Genomic DNA, 15,619 nt, shown 5'->3' with positions numbered 1-15,619 from the left:
ACATCCAGGTGGGATGGGTCAGGAGTCGGCCTGTTTGGTTTAAATGCTGGCTCAGCTAGGCAGGGCTGAGTTGTGGCAGGGGCTCCGAGGTCTGTTATTCTTGGGCCTCTCCTGGCTGTCACTCAGCTTCCCTGGGTACCAGGCTGCGTGAGTGATGCTGGCACCACTCCCTGCGGATCCACGAGCGCTGCTGGGGTCACCTGCTACAAGTATCGGGGGGAGCAGGAAGGCTCATCTGTGGACTTAGCCTCGAAGGGCCAGGTGGGCTCCGAGCACGGGTGCTGCCCTGTGGCCTCTACTGGGAGGAGAGAGCAGGGAAGGGCATGCTGAGCCCCTCCTCTGGGAAAGACGGGTGAGGAGGAGCAAGCCAGCTCTTTTGAAGCTGGTTCAGCACGGCGCCTCTCCAGGTCCCTAGCAGAGGGAGTGAGTGCTACCTGAGGTCTCTCCTGTGTTTCCTGCGCGTTTCGGGGGCGATGAAGACCTACCCCCCGAGGACCTCTGCAAGGAGGGAGCATCCCAGCCTCTGCTCCATGGTCTCCTGCGTGGGGTGCTACGCTGACCCCCAGAAACGGCTGCTGAGCCTCTGGCCTCGTCTTTAGTAGCTAATGGTCAGAAACTTTTTTTTAACAACCATGGTCCCATTGATTTAAAAATAAAACTGTAAAAATGTTTGTAAAACTGACACGGATCTAAAAACGTGACAACTTGACCATACTTATTAGTACTGGGAAGTATTACCATCCAATTCCACACTGACAGTTCTCCCATGTTTAATTTCCTGGGAAATCACTGTTCATCACAGTACGATTACAAATTAAACTCTGATACCCTGGCTAACTGCCCATGCAGTATTCAATTTGAGAGGATTTTCAGAGCAAGCTCTGAAAAGATGTACTAGCATCACTTAATCCTACCTGTAGATCCTGTAAATATCTTCGGAACGGCCTTTCCTCAGTCTGAGAATCCAAGCTCCTGGGTTGGCTTTTAACTGGAAGTAACCCTAGGATAAGAAGAAAAGACAAATTTTAGTAGGAATCCAAGAACAGAGTTAATCTCTTGAAAATGCACATATTTATACCCTAAATCTGCTTCTTTAGAACATTTTGGAAAACATAAGAAATATGCGTACACATTTCATTAGCTGTCAGAGCAATGACATCGTCACACATGGAGCCTCTGAAAAACTCCACTGTACGTTTGTGAGAGTGAGGGTGCAAAGCAAGTATGTCTTAACTATTATTATTAAAGGAATTTTGACCTCAGAGACCCATTGAAAGCATCTGCGAAGGGTTCCCAAACCACACTTTGAGAACTGCTAACCTAGGGGAATGTGTGTTCTGTGGCATATTCTGCGGCTGTTAAAACAATGAGGCGGATCTGTATGCACTGTCATATAACAGGATGCAGAACAATGGAACACACAAAACAAATTTACATATTTTATACTTACATATGTGCATGCAAATACATAGAAAATTCTAAAAGAATTGTGGTTAATTTTAGGAAGAGGAACTGGTGGCTTAATAATGGAGAATGTTTGCTTTATCTGTATTTGAAAAAATGATCACAAGGAGGTTGTATACATGTATTGCTGGTGTCATGAAAATAAATAGCTTCTCTTTATCTTTGAAAAAAAAGACAAATTTTAGTTCTCTTTCAAACATCAATATCCTGGTTCTGAGGAACAGTCATTTCTTTTTTGAAATAATAGTCACCTATATTTAAAATAAGATAGCTATAAACAAATCAGTGCAACTCAAAAAAAATCTACATATTAGAAACACTAGAAAAATACAGGCCAGTCAAGCCAAGAAGCCTGCCCTTGAGCCGCCCTTCAGTGAAGAATCAATGTGTAATGGAGGAAGCTGCACGCCTCCAACGAAAAGAGAAACGCTATCGGCTCAGAAGCAATGTATTTTCAGGCTTCAATTTGGTTGAGAATAGACAATTCGAGCATGTTTTCTTCTAAAGCGACATATAATTACAACCTATAATTTAAACAGGGTTTTTATATTGACCAAATGTAGTTAATCATGAATTTTAATCTCACTCATGTTCAGAATGCTAACGGCTCCATCATAAATTGTAGTGCTGAAGGGCACATGACTTGGCACCCCCGCCTCGATGCACTGATCATTACCAGGTTGGCCATCACAATGGTGTCCATGACGACGGGGCTGGCTGAAGTTCCCAACGTGAACTGCAGGCCTCGCGGAGGCTGCCCGGTGGTGATGTCATAGCAGTGACCTTCTAGGAGGAGGTACTCCAGCTCGTACTCAGCAGCCACTACGCTGTCCACCTGCAACACCACAATGCCATCACTTAAAGACTCCTTGGCAATAAGAGGAACAAACTACATGTAACTACATGGATGAAACTAAAGTGCGTACTGCAAAGTGAACGCAGCCTGTATGTTTAAGGGTGACATATCGTATGACACATTTATAAGAAATTCAAAGAAAGTACAACTTCAGGGACAGAAAGCACATCAGCAGTTGCCTGGGCCAAGAGTGGGAAGGGCACTGCCTGCAAGGGGCACAGGGAAGCTTTCAGGGGGAATGACTTCTCTGTAACTTCACTGGCTTATGGCTGCAGACAGTATACACTTTTAAAAACTAAGGTGGGTTGAAAAGAGATAAAAAAAATACATAAAAAACAGTAAGGATGGGAAGATTCTAACTAGAAAGGTAGTACAGGGCAAGCATTGAACATCAACTGCCAAACAAATGAACAGATCTAAAAGCTAACTAATGGAGAAGATAGAAAAGACAATCCTACAAGGATTCGTTTACATAAGATAACATGGAAACAATGAGAAAAATCCAAGAAACATCAGAAATGCAAATTCATCTTGACCTTCAGAATACAGCTGAAAATACTACTATTCTAAATGCAAATGTTCAAAATGTTCTAATAGCTCCATAATGGCATAGAATCATCCGTGTTCTACACCAACTGGCAAAGTTATCACTGATTCCTTGCAGAAAACATAGCTGCAGTGTCTTGGGGCAGCTTGGATTTCGCTTATTAAAGAGTTTCTGTCCCAGGCTTGGCTTTGTAACCCGAGCCAATGCTACTGATACACTCTTGGAGCTACTGTGTATTAACACTGCAATGCTAACCTAAATTCCAGAAGTGTAGTAACAAGAGCTAAGAGGTAAGCCTCCAGGACCACACCAAGACACATCATCATTAAAATGCCAAGAGCAAAAGACAAAGAGAGAAGCTGAAAAGCAGCAAGAGAAAGAAACTCAGTTACCTACAAGGGAGTACCCATACGACTATCAGCTGATTTCTCAACAGAAACTTTGCTGGCCAGAAGGGAGTGGCAAGAAACATTCAAAGTGATGAATGCCAAGAACCTACAACCAAGATTACTTTATCCAGCAAAGCTTTCATTCAGAAGGGAAGGTCAGATAAAGAGCTTCACAGATAAGGAAAAGCTAAAGGAGTTCATCACCACCAAACCAGTATTATATGAAATGCTGAAAGGTATCCTTTAAGAAGAGGAAGAGGAAGAAAAAGGTAAAGATACAAATTATGAACAACAAATATGCATCTATCAACAAGTGAATCTAAAAATCAAGTGGATAAATAATCTGATGAACAGAATAAACTGGTGATTATAATAGAATCTGGGGCATAGAAAGGGAGTGGACTGACTATTCTTGGGGGGGGGGAAGGGATGAGGGGGATGCGGGAAGAGACTGGACAAAAATTGTGCACCTATGGATGAGGACAGTGGGGGGGAGGGGGAGTGAGGGCAGAGGGTGGGGTGGGAACTGGGTGGAGGGGAGCTATGGGGGGGGGGGGGAAAGAGGAACAACTGTAATAATCTGAACAATAAAGATTTATTAAAAAAATATATTTAAAAAAGTAAAGGAGGTAAGCCTCCACCTGCTCACCACGTCTAGGCCCTGAATGTGCAGTGCAATGCGGAGAAACAAAAGAAAGCCTTGGGTGTGTGTGTGGGGGGGAGATCAACCAAAGTACTTATATGCATAATCCATGGACACAGACAGCAGTGTAGTGAAGGCCTGGGTCGGGGCGACATGTATGGGATGGAGCAGGTTAATGGGGAAAAGGAGGGGGACATCTGTAATACTTTCAACAATAAAGATAAATTTTAAAAATAATCTATAATAAAAAAGTATAATATGCTAATTAGACCAGACAGCCAAATGACCTTCAGATGTCCTTCCGGATGACCTCCTGGACGAAGCCAGGGCTGCGAGGGCCAAGCCCCTTGCACGAATTTCGTGCATCAGGCCTCTAGTCTATATATATATATAAAAGCCTAAGTGACCATTCGACCGTTACCTATGATGCGCACTGACCACCAGGGGGCAGACGCTCAACACAAAGGCATGGAAACATGGAACAGACTGTTGAATCTCAGAGGGAAGGGGGATGGGGAAGGGCGGGAAGAGATTAACCAAAAATCTTATATGCATACTAGAGCCGAAACCAGCCGTTTGGCATCCCCTGAAGGGTCCCCGATTGCGAGAGGGTGCAGTCCAGGCCGAGGGACCCCGCCAGCGCATGAATTTCTGCACCAGGCCTCTAGTAATAATAGAAAAGAGCACAAAAGCTCTGAAGATATGGAAGAAACCTTGTTTTGCATCTCATTCTCTACCTCCTTGTACTGCTCTTTAGTGGTTCTTGTGGCTATTTCATAGCCTCTTCAACAAAAGCTGGTTCCTCAGGAGCAAGACTATATTTCCTATTTCTTAAAAATATGGTGGATAGGCCCTAACTGGTTTGGCTCAGTGGATAGAGCATCAGCCTGCGGACTGAAGGGTCCCAGGTTCGGTTCCAGTCAAGGGCATGTACCTTGATTGCGGGCACATTCCCAGTAGGGGGTGTGCAGGAGGCAGCTGCTCGATGTTTCTAACTCTCTATCCCTCTCCCTTCCTCTCTGTAAAAAAAAAAAATCAATAAAATATATTTTTAAAAAAATATGGTGGACAGGATTGGGGTGGGGAATAAGGTAAGTGTGCACACACAAACACTCTTCCCTAACTCAGTACCTAAAGGACCCTTCTTAAAGAAATCAGACTTATTTAACCTCATGAAAAAAAGACTGAAATCCTTTGGTAGCCACCAAAGGATTTCAAGTTACTGATCTCCCAATTCCCAAGAAAACAGAAAACAGAGAAAAATCAGTGAAGCCAAAAGCTGGTTTTTCAAAAATATCAACAAATTGACAAACTTTTAGCTAGAATGACCAGGACAAAAAAAGAGAGAAGAGCCAATTTACTGAAATTAGCAAGGAAACAGGAACCATTGCTACTAAAACTAAAAGGCTGTATTTGCCCGGGGTGGGAATGACTGGGGGGTTGGGGGGAGTATCAATTGGGAAAAAGGAGACATATATAAAACTGTAGACAAAAGGATAAAAATAAAATAATAAAATAAAAAATAAAAAGGGACAAGAAAAGGCTATATGAAAATGTTATGAATAACTGTATGCCAACAAATTAGATAACCTGGTAGAAAGATAAATTCCTAAGATATAAAAACTCTGAAAACTGACAAGCTAAAACAGAAAATCTAAATAGGCCCATAACAAGAGATTGAATTAGTAATTTTTAAATTTCCCAATTAGGCAAGAAAATTAAAGAAATCCAGTTTGGAAAGAAAGAAGTAAAATTACACCTATTTGAAGGTGACATGATCTTGCACAGGCTTGTATATACTAAAACTACAAAACGTTATTGAAAGAAATTAGAGACTTAAATAAATGGAAAAACAGCCATATTCATAGATCAGAACACAGTATTGTTAAATGGCAAATCTCCAAATCTAGGGATTTAATGTAATACCTATAAAAATCCCACAGCCTTTTCTGCAGATATTAACAAGCTGATTCCAAAAGACAAAAAAGCCAAAATAAACTTGAAAAAGAAACAAAATTAGGAAACTCACACATACCCATTTCAAAACTCATTACAAAGCCATGTGGTATTAACATGTGGTACTGGCCTAAGGATAGACACAGATCAATGGAATGGAACTGAGAGTCTAGAATTAAATTTTCACATTTAGGATTAATTCATCTTCAACAAAGGCGCCAAGACCATTCAGCTGGGGAAAGAACAGTCTTTTCAATAAATGATGCAACTGAAAATCCACTGAGAGAATAAAGCTGACACCCTCATACTATACACAAAAATAACTCAAAATGAATCAAAGACCTAAATATAAGAGTTTAAAATTTTGGAAGTCTTAGAAGAAAACACAGGAGCAAATCTTTGCGACCTGGTATTAAGCAATGGTTTCTCAAGTAGAACACCAAAAGCAAATACAACAAAAGAAATAAATAGGTAAATCAGACTTTATCAAATTTAAAACATCTGCTTCACAGGACATTATCCAGAAAGTGAAAATACAACCCATGGAATGAGAAAAACTTATTTGCCAATAATATATTTGATAAGGAACAGTATCCAGGCTATATAAAGAACTCTTACAATTTGACAAAGACAAGCAATTTTTAAAAATTGGCAAAATATTTGAATACAGATTGCTTCAAAGATGGTATACAGATGACCAACGAACACATTAAAAAATGCCTATCATCATTTGTCATTGGGTCAGGAATGGAAAATGGTATAGTCACTTTGGAAAACAGCTAAGCCATCCTTCAAAAGGTCAAACATAGAATTATCATCCAATCTAGCAATTCCACTTCTAAGTATATACCCAAGGGAAATAAAAGCATATCTATAAAAATTTGTGCACGAATGTTCATAGAAGCATTAATCATAATAGCCAAAAAGTAGAAGCAACCCAAATGTCTATCAATGAGTGAATAATTGACATATGGTCTCTCCATACTATGGAATATAATCTGGCAGTAAATTATCTGGCAATGTGCTAATATATGCTACAACAAGGATGAATTTTGAAAATAAGTTAAGTGAAAGAAGGCAGTCCTAAAAATATGATTCTATTTAGATGAAATGTCAGAACAGGCAAATCCACAGAGACACAGTAGTGGTGGCCAGAAGGAATGAGAGTGACTGCGAACAGTTATGGAGTGTCCTTAAGGGGGATGGAAATATTCTGTAATCAGGTAGTGATACTGGTTACAGGACTCTGAGTATATGAAAACTACTCAACTGTACATTTTAAAAGTGTGAATTTTATGGTATGGGAATCAGATCTCAATGAAGCTATTATTTTAAAGAATATAATTGTGCCTGAATATTGACATCTCAAAGGCCTGCCTAGATGGGCATCCAGTCTATTCAGTCAGGAACTATCACCACTACACATGATTAACACTTGGACGCAGCAACATTCTTACCTCTTCTAAGTAAATGTTATCCAGGTCATATGGCGTTCTGACAGACTCTACCATCCAACTCTCAGGTGTGTTCAAATTCAGAGTGAACAGAGGAGACTGTGGCATATCCAAAAATTTGGCTATTGGACCCTTAGCAAAACTATTGTCTGAAGTGAAAGAAATCTCTGGTTCTAAGACATAACGGTAAAAGCTGAAATTAAAAAGAAAAGTGTTAATTTTTAAAAATAATACAACCACAACCCTTGAGATTACAGGTCTCCATAAAGGTAAACTGGCTTATAACAAACAGATTTGGAAGGTTTCCTTCCAGATTGGGAAAGTGTTTCCAAAACTGTTTCTTGACCTAACTAGCCACCTATGGTTGTTGAAGATGCAAAGAAGAGCCAGAGGAATAGGACCGAGAGGGAGGCCACCCCTTCCTGTACTGCTGTGGGGGCTGCTCGTGGGGTTGCAGGCATTTCCTGAGTGTTTCCTCTCTTCAGTGAGAAAAACTCATTTTTACCTTACAAAGTCCTAAATGGTGACTGGGTTGTCAGATGCACCCTGAAGACACTGTATGTAATAATTTAAACATTTCTCCTGAACAAGGGCAATGGTGGGAGCTGGGAACTCATTTGTCTCTTTCAAACAGTTTAAATTCACTTAGAATCAGCCCTAGCCAGTTTGGCTCAGTGGATAGCATGTCAGCCTGTGCACCAAAGGGTCCTGGGTTTGACTCTGGTCAAGGGCATGTTACCCCAGTTGCAGGCTCCTCCCTGGCCCAGGCCCTGGTCCGGGCTCATGCAGGAGGCAAGCAATCAATGTGTCTCTCGACTGGGAGACCGACCAGTCAACCTCCTGCATCCCCTCCCCCCAGCCGGCCCGAGATTGGGGCGGGCTGGCTGGCCCCCACCATGCACCGGTAAATAAACAAACTCACTTAGAATCTAACCTATAGAACACAGCATATTTGTAAATTGGAAATTTCCCATAGCCCCAACATGTGTCCTATTATTACTATTAACTGCTTTTTGTCTCTTTTTTCCTAAGGACCATTTCAAAGCTCAGAGGAAGCATGCCTCCTTCTGAAGATGCACACAAAGGAGCCTCCGTAGGTTCCTCGGACACACACACTCCAACGTGAGATAACTGCTCTTATCTACACTAATAAAAGAGAAACATGGTAATTGGCATATGACGGCTACCCTTCCCATTGGCTAATCAGGGCGATATGCAAATTAACTGCCAGCCAAGATGGCGGCCGGCAGCCAGGCAGCTTGAAACTAACATGAGGCTTGCTTGCCTCAGTGACAGAGGAAACCAACGTTCCCCGCCTGCGGCTGCAGGCCTCTGAGTGGGCAGTTTAAGAAACATTGTAACAAATACCACCGGACTTCAGCCAGCAGATTCGCAACATTGTAAGCAAAGGCCAGAAACCTACTTTCAGCACCAGAGGGAGGCCTAAGAGCTGGAGCCAAGCCTCAAGCTAAAGCTGGCCCAGAATAAAAAAAAAAAGATAAAAAGGAGCGGTTGGGAACTTCAGTCACTCCCAGCCTGAAAACAGCCCTCAGCCCCTCACCCAGACTGGCCAGGCACCCCAGTGGGGACCCCGACCCTGAAGGGTGTGTGACCAGCTGCAAACAGCCATCATCCCCTCACCCAGGCTGGCCAGGCACCCCAGTGTGGACCCCCACCCTGATCCAGGACACCCTTCAGGGCAAACCAGCCAGCCCCCACCCATGCACCAGGCCTCTATCCTATATAGTAAAAGGGTAATATGCCTCCCAGCACCGGGATCAGCATGACAGGGGGCAGCGCCCAAACACCCTGATCGGCCCTGCTCTGTGTGTGACAGGGTGCGGCACCCCAACCCCCCCCCTCCCCCAGGCCCTGCTCTGTGTGTGACGGAGTAGAGCCATAACCTCCCCATCAGCCCTGCCCTGAGTGTGATAGTGGCGGCGCACCAACCCCCTGATTGGCCCTGCTCTGTGGGTGATAGAGGGCGGCGCCCCAACCCACTGATCCGCCCTGCTCTGTGTGTGACAGGGGACGGTGCCCCAACTCCCCTATCAGACCTACTCTGTGAGTGACAGGGGGGAGCTCCCCAACCCCCTGATGGGCCCTGCTCTGTGCATGACAGGGTACGGAGCCCTAACCCCCCTGATGGGCCCTGCTCTGTGTGTGACAGGGGGCATTGCCCCAACCCCCGGATTGGCCCTGCTCTGTGCGTGATAGGGGGTCGTGCCGCAACCTCCCCATTGACCCTGCCTTGAGTGTGACAGGGGGTGGTGCCCCAACCCCCCAATCGGCCCTGCTCTGAGCCCGACCAGGGGCTGCACCTAGGGATTGGGCCTGCCCTCTGCCACCAGGGAGCAGGCCTAAGCCAGCAGGTCGTTATCTTCCGAGGGGTCCCAGACTGCGAGAGGGCATAGGCCGGGCTGAGGGACCCCCCCTTCCCCCCGAGTACACAAATTTTTGTGCACTGGGCCTCTAGTTCTAAGATAAAAAAGCACGAACCGGTCTTTTCTCACCACGGCACAGAGAGGTAAACGTAACAGCTACACTGATCACATGTTCTAAAATTAGAGAACTGTATAATTCTGACCAATGAGAGAGACAGAGATAGAGGGGGGGAAGGGGGAGCACAGCGCAGGGAGTGTGGCTAGTGCCACGGAAGTGCCCCCCCACCCACACCCAGAGAGTTCCTACAACTGCTGATTAGAGCGGGGAGTTAGCAAACCTAAGCATTCAGTAAGTGATCTTTTCAAATATGACAATCCATCTATAAACCCAGCTTTTAGATGTTTGTCAATTGTTGATTTCTTAAAGAGCTTGCTTTACCTTTTTAAAGGCATGTCAGAAAGTTTAGATTGGCAGTTCATAAATACTCTTAGATTCATGTTGATCAGCTGAGTTAACACCTAAAAGAGCAAACCAGATGACAAAACATAAATTTATCTCTTGATACTAAAAGACAGAACATGTCTTAATATCACAAGAAAAGAGACACACTGCAGCGCACAATCTCACACGCACACATGCCATGGCCACTGCCAGCCGCCCCCATGCAGGCATGAAGCAGCAGCATGTTGAAAGACCCTCAGTGCAGCTTAGATACTATGGCAGCCGTGGGCAAACTACGGCCCGCGGGCCGGATCCGGTCCGTTTGAAATGAATAAAACTAAAAAAAAAAAAAGACCGTACCCTTTTACATAATGATATTTACTTTGAATTTATATTAGTTCACACAAACACTCCATCCATGCTTTTGTTCCGGCCCTCCGGTCCAGTTTAAGAACCCATTGTGGCCCTCGAGTCAAAAAGTTTGCCCACCCCTGTACTATGGCATGAAAACACATGCACACGAATACCCACAACAGAAGGTCAGCTCATTACACTTCATTAAAACTTTATCTTTAAAGAAGAAAACCACAACATAAAACAAGTTGAAGCAACTGTCTTCTAGGCAGAGCTCTTTTAAATGTTCTCAAAACGGTCATACCTTATACATATCTAAAAGACATGCTAGTTATAAAAGGGAAAATGATAAAGCAAACCTTTTTAGCTCTTCACCATAAATTACAGTACGGCATAATCAATTTAATTCAAAGACATTTTGCTCTAAGTAAGGATAATTTTTTTCTTCATTACAGTAGCCAACCAATCAAACCTGTACCAGCTAAGGTTACGAAGCTGTCTGCAGAGCCGTTCCCACTCTGCATGAAGACATTAGTCGCCCAAGATGCCTTACGGGGCTCCAATGCCCTCTGAGGGTAACCAAGGGACACTGACAGCCTCAGAGGAACAGGCCATGGGGTCGCCTCACAGGATGTGTACCGCCTCTGCGCTGTCCATACCAAGAGCAACGGGGCCAGTCTCTGGGACTCTCTGGTGACAGGGTCAAGGATGGCCACGACATCAAAGTACGTCACTCCTTCTTTTGGCCTGAGTTTAATTGCACTACAGAGATCAAAAGACAAAGCATTAATCTGGAGGAAAACAAGAAACAAAGTTAATTTGTTTTTGCCACAGGGGTTTGGAGGGGCATGGGGTAGGGCAGAGTCCAATATAATTTATCAGTCCTCTTAGCATTTCAAAAAAACCTTAGCTCTAGAACAAGGCCACCTGGTGATGAGTAGAGCAAACATCAAAGAATGCAGGTGTTCACCAACCTTGATGTACACAGGAGTCACCTGGGGGACCTCATTTCAGTGGATATGCTGTCAGAAGTCTGGGCTGGGGCCAGAGAACGCATTGCCCACCCTCTCCCCAACAATGCGTGCCACTGGTCCAGGGACACACTTTAGGGCAAGGATGCACATACCCATAATTCAGACCTCCATTCTTGAAAAAATAAGTAACTTCTGATATAAAGCAAATACTAATACAAACCCAATAAAAAGAATTTCTCTAATTATAATTTGTATCGTAACAAAATCTGCAATTAGGGCATTTTAATTGTATAAGACTCATGGAGAAAGGGGTGTTCTAGATCAGCGGTCACCAACCGGTCGTCCGCGAGGTCCAAAAGGTTGGCGACTACTGTTCTAGAGAGAGTTCTTGCTCCAGATTCCCCACCTTGGCCATGGGTCAGCCAGGAAACATGCTTTCTGTGGCAGTGACTAGGTCAGAGTTATTTCCTCAAAGTATGGAGTGATAAGAAGATGGATGCCAATGGGAAAATCCAACCAGGGTCTGAGCAAGGAGACAGACATTTCACCCACTGGCAACGTAAGAATTCAGAAGGCACACAAGTGAGGAGGGAGAGGGCCTCATTCTAGTCTGGAATCGTCAGTCTGCTCACACCTGGTCTCCCCAGGGCTGGGTGAGCCAGCACAGGTCAGCCACACCACTCTGCTCAGGCGGGTATGTCAGGCCCTGGAGGGCAGGGCAGGCTCTCTACCTGAAGCTTCCCTGCTGCTTCTAAGGGGCGATGAGGATGTACACACGCCCACTCAGGCAAAGGCCACATACACCAATTTAGGGGCTCCTCCTAAAGACACGTTACTATTAAATCTCACGAGGAGGAAACAAACCAGACTGTGAAACATTCCACACGACCACTGGGCTGCACTCTTTAAAAAGTCAGTCATAAAAGACAAAAAGAAAACAAAGAAAAAAAGAAGGAGCAGGTAACTACTTTAGATTAAAGGAGACTGATCAATACGAAGTAATGAAATAGCTGTAAATGTCATTACTAGGGCGATGGAGAGATTTGAGCTGTGCATTATTTAATGAGACTGTATCAGGATTAAGTTGCTGGGGCATGCTAAGAAGGCCTGTGGAAAGACTGGTACTTGGGTGAGACAGGCTGAAGAATTTAGGCATGATGTGTAAGGATGTCTGAAACATGGTTTCAAGTAATTCAGAAAATACGTGGGCGCACATATTTGTACGCAAACACACAAATATAGTTTAGATGTACTATACACATGCCCAGATGAGAGAAAAATGTGGCATTTGTTAACAATCGGTGAATCTAGTGCTCTGGGGCCGACCGCTGGCGTTCGGCTGCAAGGAGACACCGTCCTGCGGAGCCGGTCCTTCTCCGAACCGCCCGCTGGGCGTGTGGCGGAGGGGCAATGAACCCAAACACCCGGGCAACGGACAGCCAGGGATGTGGCTGACACACGCATGAGGCGCTGGCTTGCTTCATACTGTCTCACTCGGTATTCCCTTCTTCGGTGTTCTGCGGCACGGCCTGAACACGTTACGTGTAAGCTGGGGTGTATGTGTTTTTGCACGCTGTAAAAGGAACACATTTTGAAACTCCTGGCCAGGGTAAAGCAAGGCTCCTAACTCCTTGGGAACAACCAGACTATGGAGTACAGTTTACATCTTCGCGCAAGTTTTTCACAATTTCTCCAATAATTCTGTATTTCCTGGCAAGCTGCTATATGAAGTATGCTCTAGCTCACTTCATGCTGAACACAGCTTCTCTCCTGAGTGAGCCAGTTCCCAAAGTGCCACAGCTACATGTGTTCGGATTTTGGAATTAACAAGTATTGAAAGGCTTTGGAACTGAAGGAAAGCGCTTACAGCTGCTGAGTCGCCTGTAAGGAAGGAGTGGTCAGTGAACTGCTCCCATGATAGTGTGAAATGAGAGGTATTTACGTTGGAGAGCCTAGTGCTGGTTCTTCATATGCTGTGTGAAGTGCAGATTCTTACGGGAGGGTGCCTGTGCTTAATGCACCTGGTACCTTTCTCAAGAGAGGCTTCAGAGGGAGGCCGGGCAGGCCCAGCTTGTAAGTTAAATGGCTATAAAATGAGGGTGTAGCAGATAAATCCAAGGAAATTAAGATTTATAAGAAACTGAGACCAGCTCAGTTTATAATGAATGGGCATTATGTCAGGAGAAGAAACTTTCCAATCATTCCGTCATGGTCAGTTTAAGCCAACTTACATGTACACCAAAATCATCTCTTACAAGTCTAATGTAGACTGTGTTTGTTGCCATTATATTCCTCTTGTGCTGTGTAAGAGGATACATGCTCTCTTGTCTTATATAAGCCAATTCCTAGCTTGTGAGTGTACTTTTTTTCCTCTCATTTTGCTGGCTCAACACTGTGTGTTGAGGGATGAGATCATTTTCACACTGATTAAGTTACTGAGTTCACGAAGGTCCATGTTCAAGACTGACTGGCGATAGAAGATAGTTAGGCATCTTACAAACAGCCTCTGAGTCAGCCTTCTAATTTTGAAACAAAATTGGGTTTGCTTCCTTTGCAGACCCAAGGCTGCTAAACCAATTAAGAAAATAATTTATTTCACAGTTCAAGTATATTGTAACTCAAAAGTCTCTGCTCATTTTATTGCGCAACCTAAATATTTAGGCCTGCCATTCTTTAGAGAAGGAAATACAAAATGGACAGTTATATAGCCAACTTGTGGATTGGCAGCAACTGCTTCTCTAGCCCTAGTACCAAAGTAATTAGTGGAGTCTTTTCCAGCAGGTCTGCAGTTACAGATAATACCATCTTTCCTTCGTCCTCCTGCTCTCAGTCCTCATACTGCCCCCAATATTTGGACTTTGAGTCCATGAGTCTTCACATAGGTAACCCAATATGGTAACTGTTTCCAAAGCAGCAGCCATACGGAATTCTTGTGACTAGAGAAGCTCCCTATAGTTGCTGACATTAATTGCAAGAAGTAACTATATACAACTTTGAGAAGTAAATATTTCCAAAAAACAAAGTTCTGATATGGGATGAAACTGAGAAACCTAGTAATATTTGTAAACAAAATTGAATGAAAAATCATAGACCAACTTAAAATCAATTTTTTTTCAATAAACTGACTTTTGGGGAAAACGATCGTTTTATATTTCAAAAGTATTGACTTTAGAAATCAGCTGTGTGACAATGCCTTTGTCTGTCTTTTCCCATGTATTTTTCCCCGTATATTTTTAAATACTTCAGTAACATTTTTCTTTGGTGTAGGAAAAAAAAAATTGGTAAATCTAGGTTAAATATATTTGGGTGTTCACTGTAATTGTCTTTCAACTATTCTCTTGGTTTGAAACTTTTCCAAATAAAAAACTGGGGGGAAAAGGAAAGGACATCCTCATAATGCTAAACGCATTTTTATTTTATTGAAAACAAAACAGTTTTCCACAAAAGATGAACAAGGAAAGTGTTCTAACAAACTCTGTTTCTTTTTGAATATCAGAAAATTACAATTGATCCATGTAATTAAATGCTTTCTGTTTTCTGAAAGGGTGCAGCCAGAACTATTTCAGATGGATTTAGAAATAAATGTCAACTTTTAGACAACTGAGATCTATATATAAGTTTTACATATGAATATGAGTACATATGAAAACCATATGCCAGACAAATTTTCCGGTCATGTAAGAACTTCTACACAGACTTTATATGAAAAATAGATGGGTCTGAGGCAGTGGTCGGCAAACAGCGTGGCTCGCGAGCGCAGTTTGCCGACCGCTGGTCTGAGGGAAAGGCAACCTAAGACTTCCGTGCTCGCGAGGTGCTGCCCCCGGCTGCGGCTGCGCACTGCCTCGGGCCCAGCTACTCTCAGGCATAAACTCACAGAGAAATGGGCCCAAGTGACAGAAATGGTTCTGCAACAGTGGGAGTCAGCATTTGCTCAGGAAGCTTTGGGAGACATTGTTTACTATTGTTAGCCTGATGCTGGAGCAAAGCGAACACGAGTGTGGTGCTTTAGAAAGAGTGAAAGCTGCCCATGAACTTGACTCGCCCTGTTGAGAAGCAAGTGAAAGCAATGAAGCTCCTGTAGAGGATCCAGGATTGTCAGCAGATCTTGTGAAGACGGAACCAGTGAGTGAAGAAGCAGGAGAAACAGACAGTC

At 43.7% G+C, this 15,619-nt stretch overlaps 1 protein-coding gene and 1 pseudogene across 2 annotated transcripts in view; one reads left to right on the top strand and one right to left on the bottom strand.

Annotated features, from left to right (window-relative positions):
- Positions 1-15,619, bottom strand: part of UGGT1 (UDP-glucose glycoprotein glucosyltransferase 1) — a 174,115-nt gene that overhangs the window by 48,083 nt on the left and 110,413 nt on the right. The window contains exons 26-30 of the mRNA XM_081096304.1: positions 11,149-11,251; positions 10,133-10,212; positions 7,313-7,502; positions 2,141-2,299; positions 915-1,000 (exon numbers count right to left, since the gene is read on the bottom strand). Of these exons, the coding sequence (XP_080952430.1) occupies positions 915-1,000; positions 2,141-2,299; positions 7,313-7,502; positions 10,133-10,212; positions 11,149-11,251 (618 nt within the window). The remainder of the gene's footprint in view (positions 1-914; positions 1,001-2,140; positions 2,300-7,312; positions 7,503-10,132; positions 10,213-11,148; positions 11,252-15,619) is intronic.
- LOC308522511 (ORM1-like protein 1) lies at positions 12,874-13,300 on the top strand (annotated as a pseudogene). Its single transcript has one exon. The product of its transcript is annotated as an ORM1-like protein 1 (transcript).

Source organism: Myotis nattereri (genome assembly GCF_964212035.1).
Source record: "Myotis nattereri genome assembly, chromosome: 7".
Taxonomy (NCBI): Eukaryota; Metazoa; Chordata; class Mammalia; order Chiroptera; family Vespertilionidae; genus Myotis; species Myotis nattereri.
The sequence above is the reverse complement of the archived record's forward strand: the minus strand, read 5'-3'. Positions and strand labels throughout refer to the sequence as shown.